The 10,341-nt window shown below is 44.6% G+C and overlaps 1 protein-coding gene and 1 long non-coding RNA gene across 3 annotated transcripts; one reads left to right on the plus strand and one right to left on the minus strand.

The window, feature by feature from the left end:
* Positions 1 to 308: 308 nt before the first annotated feature.
* On the minus strand, positions 309 to 4,019 carry LOC131898581 (Y-linked testis-specific protein 1-like). Its single transcript, XM_059249770.1, has 3 exons — positions 3,857 to 4,019; positions 2,119 to 3,001; positions 309 to 456 (listed from the first exon to the last, which is right to left on the minus strand). Exons 2-3 carry the CDS (start codon positions 2,922 to 2,924, stop codon positions 309 to 311), a joined length of 954 nt encoding a protein of 317 aa, XP_059105753.1. The 5' UTR covers positions 2,925 to 3,001; positions 3,857 to 4,019.
* Positions 4,020 to 4,436: 417 nt separating this feature from the next.
* LOC131898457 (uncharacterized) lies at positions 4,437 to 9,541 on the plus strand. 2 transcript variants are annotated; one of them, XR_009375931.1, is made up of 4 exons: positions 4,437 to 4,477; positions 6,096 to 6,178; positions 6,468 to 6,558; positions 9,471 to 9,541. It is a non-coding gene; the product is annotated as an uncharacterized LOC131898457 (long non-coding RNA). The 2 variants fall into 2 exon arrangements; XR_009375930.1 differs by lacking the exon at positions 9,471 to 9,541 and having other exon boundaries at positions 6,468 to 6,593.
* The last annotated feature ends 800 nt before the right edge of the window (positions 9,542 to 10,341 follow it).

Consider the following 10,341-nt stretch of genomic DNA (forward strand, 5'->3'; position numbering starts at 1 on the left):
GAGGAACTGCCTCCACTAGATTGGCCTCTGGGTAACTCTAGTGGACATTTTCTTGATTAATGATTGATGTGGGAGGGCCCACTACAGTGGGCAAGGCCATCACTAACTAGTCAGGGGGGCCTGGGCTGTATAAGAAAAGTTGCTGAGCAAGCCATAGTATCTGTGGTGGTTTGAAATAAGAAGGGCCCTCATAGACTCTTTTAATGCTTATTAACCAGGGAGTGGCAGTATTTTCAAGGATTAGCGGGATTAGGAGGAGGTGTGGTTCTATTGGAGGAAGTGCGTCACTGGGGCTGGGCTTTGAGGTTTCAAAAGCTCATGCCACACCAGAGTCCTATGAGCAGGATGTAGTTCTGAGCTGCTGCTCCAGTGCTATGAGTGTTACTGCGCTCCCCGCCGCCATGATGGTGGTGGACCAAACCCCTATCCAGCTCCATGAAGTTCCCTTTTACTACACTGACCCAGGAAGACCCCATGGGGCACAGGGCTTCTCAGAAGGAGATAGCTACATGTTGGGGACCTCAAAGCATTTGAAAGTCATAAAGACTGGCAAACACGGAAGGTGCCTCTGATACAGATGTGCTCTTTCCTAAGCTAGATGCGTGGGAAGTCACAGAGATGGGGGAGAGTGAGGCTGAACCGGCTGGCATGGAAGCTGCTTGGTGGTAAACTAAGGCATCCATCAGAGACCTCGGGAAGATCACAGGCTGGAACAGAGGCAAACGGTGCTTCGAGAAGCTACGCCAGATCCACTTACCATCTGAAAGTAGTTCACAAGGCACTCATTTTCTCTTTTAAATTATTTTTCAGTAATCCTACAAAAGTGTTTTTTAAATTTTTTTTTTACGATGTTTTCAGGAGTCTTGTAGATATAAACTTATCTTTGGATTCGCTAGTCTGAGTTATTCTGGTCAAAATGTCCTTGTGGGAAGCCCCTACCCCACCCACACTCTGTAGTGATGGACAGGTTCTGTGTTAAAGAGTCAACATGGATATGGCCCAAGTTCAACTCTTTCCAGAACCTTTCTGTTCTTCCTGGGTCCCCTGTTTCATGCCCCGCCCCATTTTACACACACACACACCACACATACACACACACACACACACACACACACACACTCACACACACATACTCTGATAAATCCCTCAGTGATTTCTTCTTGGAATTCATTTGTCCTCAGTGTCCTCTAGTCCCATCTTTATGAGTCCTTTGGCTCTCCCCAGATCACCATTGATTCAACCTTTCTTACCTTCATCCGGGTCTCGTCTCTGCGTGTGAATGTTGGATTTATTTAAAAGATGACTTTAGGGGGCTGGAGAGATGCCTCAGTGGTTAAAAGCACTTCCTGCTCTCGAAGAGGACCTGAGCTTGTTTCCCTGCATCCACGTCTAAGTGCTCACCACCACCTATAATTCCAGCTCTGAAGGACCTGACTCCTCTTGCCTTTGTGGTCTTCTGTACTCACATACCAATACCCTGCCCCCCCCAGCTGCAGAATTAAAAACAATAAAATAAATCTTAAGAGAAGATGACTTACTCTATAATCAGTGGTCAAATGAAACCTAATTTTCTCTCATTTTGAGTCTATGTTTGTGTCCCTCTCTGATCAGTTTATTCTGTTTCCCCTTAAGTACCAAGACCTTGCTCTGTTATCTGTCACCTCTTTCCCAATTGTATGTTTCTCCCTCAACCTTCCCCCTTCCCCTGAGAGTCTACCTTTCTGGCCCCTTTCCACTACTTCCTAAACAGCCATCTTGTCCTCTCCCCCTCCTACGCCCCATCTCCAGTTCCTCTCCCAGCAGACCAGACCAGCTAAGTCCTGTTCCATTTTTAGCATACTATGACACTTAGAGGTACTGTTCACAGCCTGAGTTGATGCATACTTCTTCCTTTGATGTCCCATCCACCAGACATACCACATCTCTTCCACCCAACTAAGTGTTTACACACTACATATCATGTTCACAAATTTTTATGCTTAGAGCAAAACAAATGCCATTGGGAAAGATACTGGGGTCATCAGAGACCCTGAGGTATCTAACACACTGAAAAACAAACAAGTAAGGAAGCAAACACAACAACAAACATTTTTTTCTCTCCAATTCTGTAAGTCACACTTTGTGAATTTCACTTTAAAGGATCTTTTTTCCCCCAAATCATAGACGTAGATATGGGTGTCATCATTGAACTTGATGAAATGCGTGGGAGGTTCGGCTAGAACTTGGTGAATGATCCTGCCAATCTTTTTGGTTCCATCACCTTGGGAGTACCGCACACATTGACCTATCAAGACATTGCTGTCTGCTTCTGACATCACCTCTGCCTGCGGACACTCGGGTATGATGTGGAGGTTACCGCCAATGTAATCATCCAGGAGTGGGTACATGTACAAGACCGGATCTCTCTCATAGGCAATGTAAAACCAGGCCTTGGCGATGGGCACCTGAGCTAGGACCACCCCCCTCCACTCATCCTGAGAGCCATTTTTGCCCTCAAATTCATGCTCCACTGCTCTGCCAACTATGATGCTTGCGAGGTGGATGCCTCTCACTTGAGCGAATGACACTTTCTGAGGCAGGATCTTAAGCTGTAAAATCCTTTGGTTGCTGTGAAGCTCCAGTCCATAGACACAATCAATTCCATCGTACTTCACCAAAGAGAGAGAGGGATTTGTCGGCAGTTGATCTAGAACAATGGCCTTCCAGTGGGTGACTGGCTCATTACCTTCTTTCCATCCATGAGAAATTCTGCAGCCGACAATGTTCTCCAGGGCCTGGGAAGGCTTGTCTCTCTTCTGATTCTGGAGAGGTGGCCTGCCCCTCTTTTTTGGAGTCATCTTCCTTATGGCTGTAGACCTAGTGCGGTGGGCCACAGCACTCTTGGTCCATTGCCTTGTGGCTATCTTTCTACGCCTGGGCTTCATACTTGCCCACCATCTGGCTTTGAAGAACTCGCCTGCTTAAACCAGACACAACACTGTTGCCTCTGCCATATGAGTGCCTGTAAGAATAAGAAGGGGAGGGTGCAGGGCCAAGGCTCTTGTCCAGGAGAACTTTGGGTCAGGTGAAGAAGGCAGCGCTAAACGGGTTTGGATATCTACATGCAATTTTGTTAGAAGAAATGAATAGGAAAATTGACACATGATTCTCTACAGCTTAGAATAACAATCTTGGAGATACGTTCCTTCTGCCTACAGGCAGTTTGCCTCTGCTGAGGAACCTCTTCCCTGACTGGCTAGGATAATGGCGGGTGGTGGTGGTGGCGTGGTGGTAGTGGTGGGGTGGGGTGGTGGTGGGTGGTGGGGTGGTGGTGGGTGGTGGGGTGGTGGGGTGGTATACCTGTCCCCGAAGTGAGCAAGCAGAAGGAAGGCAGAATAGCAAAGGAGCCAGAAGGATGGTCACACCTCTCCTTCACCCTCAAGCCACGAGCTAGGTGGCTGCACCCACAAATTCCCAGCGACATGGCACTCCTGTCCACTGGTCCTCTGTGTTGTGTCTCCTGATCCAGCCCCAGGTTTGTTACATAAAAGCTGTTCAGAGTCTCCCATTTTAAGAGTCAGCGCCACAAGCCCCAATTCAAAGGAAGACTCATTGGTCTAGGCAACAGCAGCCATTTAGAAACAATTTGTATCTTCTAAAACACATCCGGACAAAGGGAAGCTTTGGTATTTTAGCGGAATGATGAGTTTGATATTGTTAGCAAGGATAATAAACTTGGAAGAAGGACCGGCCTCAATCATTCCCGCAGCTATCAAACATGGGCAGCAGTAACCACATACAAGGACAAGCGTTTTCAAGGAAAACTCTTAACTTTTCAGGACTACAGAGGTCCCAGTTACTTCATAAACATATTTACCCAGAGAAAACGTCCTAGTTGTCCAGATTCTGTCTTCTGAAAACGTTCAGGCGCCAAAAGCCTCTTGAACTGTGGGGTTCAAGCAGCTGAACTGGCTTCTTCGCACCACCGGGAAGATAGTGAACCCACCTTCAAGGCTCTAACGCCCCTAGTGAAGCAGATGCGCAAACTCCGCCCACTGCTCTGTGACATCATCGAATCTGCTTACGTCATAGAACCCCCTCACCGGCCGGTTTCTTCCCTAGTTACAGAAAAGTCTGGCACCCCGGATCTAAAAACGCTTCTCACACAGCCGCTTGGAGACCCCAAATAAAGTCTCCGGTTTCTGAGTCACCAACGCACTTGATGGTTATTTTCCTAGCTCTCATCTATCCCTTGCTTATCTTTAAGCCATTCTTCGTATCAGAAATGTTGCCAGCCTCATTGAGGCAGCCCACTGGATAACACACCAAAATTAGCTTAATCAAAACCCATAATTAGAGGATGGCCATTTTTATTCAAACAAAGCTGGAATTTGACAGGATTAAATACCTTGTATTAAAGTCAATGGCAATCATGAATTATGGATCCTTTGCAAAGAGCGAGGAAAAATTAGGTCCTGGGCCTGCTTCCAAAGTCGGGGTAAACACATGACAAACCCGATATCGACCAGTCATATTTTAAATGCCTTTAAAATTCACCAGCACTTCCGGTTACAAGGAATTTATTAGATCAAATGCAGTAAAACAGGATGAAATAGATGAGGTAATTTCATTTTTGAAATATGGGCAGACAGAATACTGGATATAGGTAAATATGAAATTTGCTTGCAAATTATAGAGGGCACTTTAATTGTTCATGCCACAAAGTTCTTCAGAACTCCAAAAGGATCTTTCCCAGCATCCTCCCCTGTCCCCACTATGCCCTGTCCATACTCCTCTTCCTCTTCCCACATAATTCTCTTCTACTTTAATGTCTTAAATTTTTTAATTTGTATATATATTCAGAGCTTACTGACTTACGGTACTTTTGCAAGTCTGGCCACTTTCCTGAATGTAACTTCGCTTTTCTTCATTCTCTGTTTTAAGTCTGTCCTACCCTTTATGTGGCCACCATAGGGCTGACCTCAATGTGGTTTTAACTTAAATGACATTTTCCCCTTCATCTTCCTCCTCCAGGCACCTGCTGAGATTTATAGCCCTGGGGATTTTTTAAAGACTAATAAAATTGTCCTGGAGAGAACACACACACACACACACACACACACACACACACACACACACCATGAGAGAAAACATTTAATATTTTCTAAGAACCATAAACAAATGAGAGAATTTTCAAAAGATGAAGTACCAATAGCCAATAAATACAAGAAAAATATGCTCATCGTAGCCACCAACTTGGAGAGGAAAGAATTCGTCTCACTTTACACTTCCAGGTACTAATCTGTTACTGAGAGAAACTCAAGGCAGGAATTGAAGTGGAAAGCATCAGGAATGCTGCTTACTGGCTTGCAATCCATGGCTCACTCAGCTTTCTTTCCTTTTCCTACAACCCAGGGCCACCTGCCTAGCGGGTGACTCTATCTATAGTGGGCTAGACTCTCCCATAGCTACCATCAAAAAATATATAATTCCTCACAGATGTGGCCACAAGCCAATGTGATGGAGGCAATTCTTCATTTGATGTTCCTTCTTCCCAGATGTCTCTAGGTTGTGTCATGTCGACAATACCAACTAACTAGGATCTCTGCACAACCATGTTGGTGGTCACACTAGACACTACCCACAATAGACAAGCCATGTGGTAACCATAGCTGCCAATCACTGCATGAATGGCTAAAGAAAGTGTGGTATATACACAATAGTGTATTTTTTCATCTATGGATAAGAGTGAAGGGTTTTGTTCTCAGAAAACGGATGGAACAGGAAAGTATACTATGTTAAATAAAACAAGCCAAATTCAAAATGACATTTGTGAATTTAGAGCTAGTAAAGGACATTGAATAAAAGGGGGGTATTTAGGAAGAGAAAGGGGACCAGTGGGGTGGGTGTTCAGGTGGACAACGAGGGTAACAGGGAGGATGGAGATGGTCAAAGCTCAGTATAAACATGGGCAAAAATGTCACAACAAAGGCCATTCATTTCTACATTTAAGGTACATCAATATCAAGGAATAGACTCCAAACAATGTTTTGATTAAATTGGGGATTTATAGTTTAGAGACACTCTGAATTTTATTTGTATTCTTATTCCCACAGATGGCTTGGCACGGGTGACAGGACGCGGCCAAGTGGTTCAGTCTCTGTACATCGCGGTAACCATCTAGAACTCACCTCACTCAGTGAGCTGCTGGGTTACCATGGAGGAGGAAGTGGCTAGAGATCTTAAGGGTATACGAGGCAGGAAGACTAAGGTTCCTACTGCTACAGCTGTCCAAATCTTCACCCTTAGCTGTGGTCTGGGTGTGTTTTCCCCCCAAAAGCAATTTTCTGAAGATTAATCCCTAGTGGAACCGTATTTGGGAGGAATTGATCAAGTCAAGAAGGCTTTGACCTCAAACACCAATTAATGCTGCTGTCATGGGAAAAGTTGGATTATGAGGAGCTTGGCTCCCTTTCTTGTCTCCTTAGCCCACTGGATGCCTTCTGAGATGACAACATCCAACAAGAATGTCTTCCTCTGTTGATGGTCCCTTGCCCGAGATCTTGAACCAGGAGTCATGTAAGATCCGCTTCATTATAGACCTACCCAATCGGTGTTATTCTGTTTTATCAAGACAACATGGATGAGAATGCCTCTGAATAGTGAGCAAGCAGGTCATAGGGCAGGGAAAGCAAGGCTGGCAGGATGAATTAGGTTGTTATTGCTGACTGGAGATGAGATGGGCTCAGTGTGATCACATGGGCGCTAAGTGGGAGAGGGTAGCAGAGAGGAAGAGTGTCGGTCAGAGAGGTGCAGCCTGGGAGGGACTCATCCATTCACTGTTGGCCTTTGGTGATGGAAGGGGCCAGCAGGTAAAGGGAAAGGCAATAAAACCACGGATCTAAGAGCTCCAGGCATTGCCTTTAAGTAGTGGAACCCTTTTCGGAGTCCTCACTTTGAAGGGTGTAAAAGAAAACCGTATTGCTCTAGTCTAGGGTCTGTGGCCATTTGACACAGCAGTGGCAGTCAGCTAACATGGCGTAAAGGTGCAGACACAGGTGAGGGGCCCAGGAAGAAGCCTGATCTAGGAAGACCCTTGGCCTTCAAGGGCTGGAGACTCTTCTGACCAGAAACCCTGGACTACTCCTCTACACTGGTAAGGGCATCCCCGTCAGAAGCATGTCTGCCATGGCTTGGAGGAATAATCCCCTTTACTCAATTAGACAAATCCAGAAAAATCAAAATGACACCATAAAGTTGTGAAAGTTAAACAGCCTTGGACCCACAGCCAAGACGTGCTAAATCCTAGCAGGGTACCTGCCTGCTGAAAGAAAAAAAACAATGTGGAAAAGACCAGGGCTGCCGACCTTTTTGACAAATCATAAAGGTTAAAATGGAAATCATTGCCATGCCATGACCGTTCACCAAATCAAAAGCAGATGAGGAAAACCAGCTCCTTGATGGTGACACCCAGATGATTCAAGGATTTTAAACATCTGTCCTAAAGCCAGGGTTCAAGCATTGGTGAGAAACTCCCCAAACAGAAGAAAATACTCAAGGTCAGTGAAATAGGAGAAACAAGAAAGGACCAAATGGAAATTACTGATCAAAACAGACAGTAAGTGGGAATTCAAGAAAAGTACCCAGGCAAGTTCAACAGTGAAGTAGAGATGGGAGAGAGGGCAGAAGGGGCTGGAGAGATGGCTCAGTGGTTAAGAACACTGTCTGGTCTTGCAGAGGACTGGGGTCAGTTCCCAGCACCAATGGATCTGATGGCCCCTTAGGGCACCATACTCACACATGATGCACTTGAGTGCATGTGTATGTACATGCACACACAGAAAAAAATTTTAAATCTTTAAAAAATAAAAAATAAAAAGTCGTCAGGCATGGTGATCACTCCTTTAATCCCAGCATTCAGATGCAGGTTTATCTCTGTGAATTCAATCCCTGCCTGGTTTATATAGCAAGTTCCTGGGCAGCCACAGCTACACAGTAAAACCCTGTGTCGAAACAAAATGAAAAGAGAAAGAGCGCCATATTTATTTCTGATAAAATAGACATCAGAGTAAATATTTCTACAGAGAAATATCATACTGAGCTGAGAGGTTCAGTGGACTAGGAGGAGACCCCAATGCTTCATAGCACTACCCATCACAGCCTCTGCACGAAGCAAGAATGGATAGAGCTGAAAAGAAAAACAGAGGATCTACAATTAAAGTTGGGGATATGGGTCAGCTCATCAACAACAGAAGTAGGCAGAAAGCCAGCTGGGATGTGAAGGGCTCCACCAGCCAGTGTCTCTGACTGACACTTCCCAATAGCATCAGGATGGTCTCATTTTCTTGGAGTACCCATGGACTGCCCAACAAGATGGGCAGACTCTCAGGGATCACAGCACAAAATGTGGTAAACATCGAAGAAAGGATGTCTTGCAGAATATGTTTGTTGATCTGTTTACACAGGTTTCACGTAGCCCAGGCTGGCCTTAAACTCACTATGTAGCCAAGGATGGTCTTGAACTCCTGATCCTCCTGCCTCTACCTCTTGGTGCTGGGATCGCAGGTGTATACCCACCACACCTGCCTTATGCGGTGCTGGGAATAGAACCCAGGGCTTTGTGAGTACTAGGTGAGCGCTCTGTCCACTGATCTCCATCTCCAGCCTCTCGGGATGTGTTTTACTAACACAACAAAAATCAAAGCAGAAGTCATTAATAGGAGGCAACAGAGAGTCTCCCACATCCATAAACAACACATACGTCAAGAAGGAGATAAATAAAATAGGCAGCGTTGAAAATGAAGGGGAAACATAACATCCAAACTTGTGGGGTGTAGTTGTGAAGGTTCTAAGAGGGAATTTTTATTTCCAACACTAATTCTTATATTAGAAGCAAACAGCGGTCTCAGTGGTCGCAGGCCAGCAACCCAAGTTCTTATCTACACTAGAAAATGAGAAAAGAATTAATTCAATGAGAGACAGTCATCTTAAAAATGAGCCCCAACTCAATAACATTAAAGATAAGAAACTAATTGGAAAAAAAAGTCAATGAAACACAAGCAGGTGTTTTTTTTTTTTTTTTTTTTTTTTTTTTTTTTTTTAACAAAGAATGGTATTTTGTGGCTTTGGTTAGACCAAGATTGAGAAAAGATGAGGTCCATTCTGTTTGATGATTTAAAAAAGAAATGATTATGGTTTAGAGTTTGTGAAGAACACTGAACTTAGCACCACAGACAAAAATTTTTTTTAAAAATTATTCATCATTAAAACCCTTTTTAATGCCAGTGTTTACTCAACTTGTCACTGCTATAATCTGTTTAATATCAGAAAAGATTCCCAGCCATGCCATATGGAAATTATGCAATGTTGAAATGGAAACAAAGTGTTGTAATTCCAACACAGACCCTGGATGAGAAAAAAAATCATTGTTTTTATTGTAAGGAAACTAGCTTGGGTGGCCCACGAGATCCACGCCTTTTCTGTTTTCTCAGCATCATCCTGTCTTAGAACCATCTCTTCAGACAGCATCATAGCTGTGTTGTAATTTTCTTCAAAAACCAAAACAGAACTGCCTGCCACTCTGTTGGGCTTGCCACGGTGCTTTGGAGATCCTGGACCTCCAGACACAGTGAAAGTCCCGTCAGCCATCCCAAACCAGAATGGCAGCGTCAATTTAGAAGAAAGAGGAGAAACAGAAATCAGAAAGGAAGAGAAAAGCTGTGGTTGTCTGGAGACATTTTGCTAGTCGTCCAGGCTGGCTTTGGATTTGTATCTCCCTGCCTTTGCTTCCTGAGTACTGAGATTGTAGATGTGTGCCACCACGCTCAGCTTTTTATCTGTCATTATAAGCAACTCAGCAGCAGCCCCTTATTGGCCAGACTTGCTCATCATCAACAGCAGCAGCAGCACGTTGAGGTGGAACATGGCATCCTTCAGCTGTCTGTCAAGATAGTTACCTTACAGTACAAAGATTCAGTAGTTCTTCTTCCCCTTAGACTCCGCAAGTGGGAGTGATTTGAGCTGACCATATATATTGTTTTATTAAGAAATTTGTTGATTTATTTTATATACCAACCACAGATCCCATTCTCACCCGTCCTCCTGCTCCGCTCGCCCCAGCCTTCCCTCCCAACCCACCCATCCCCTCCTCCAAAAAGGTAAGGCCTCGCATGGCAAGTCACAAAGCCTGGTACATTCAGTTGAGGCAGGTCCTGCATGAAGGCTGTGCAAGGTGTCCCACCGTAGGGAATGGGCTCCAAAAAGCTGAGCTGACAGTATCTTAACCTAATTCTGATATTATGACAAAAAAGAGAAAGAAATGAAATAAAAACTAGATGGGTTCAACATCAAGACTTGCACCTT

Source organism: Peromyscus eremicus, chromosome 23, assembly GCF_949786415.1.
Source record: "Peromyscus eremicus chromosome 23, PerEre_H2_v1, whole genome shotgun sequence".
NCBI lineage: Eukaryota > Metazoa > Chordata > Mammalia > Rodentia > Cricetidae > Peromyscus > Peromyscus eremicus.

Bases quoted from the DNA above. Each gene is read 5' to 3' on its own strand.
- LOC131898581 (XM_059249770.1), bottom strand. From the start codon at position 2,924: ATGAAGCCCAGGCGTAGAAAGATAGCCACAAGGCAATGGACCAAGAGT. The intron at 457-2,118 runs GTGTGACTTACA...TTCCTGGGTCAG, and splicing joins TTTAAAGTGAAATTCACAAA to TGTAGTAAAAGGGAACTTCA.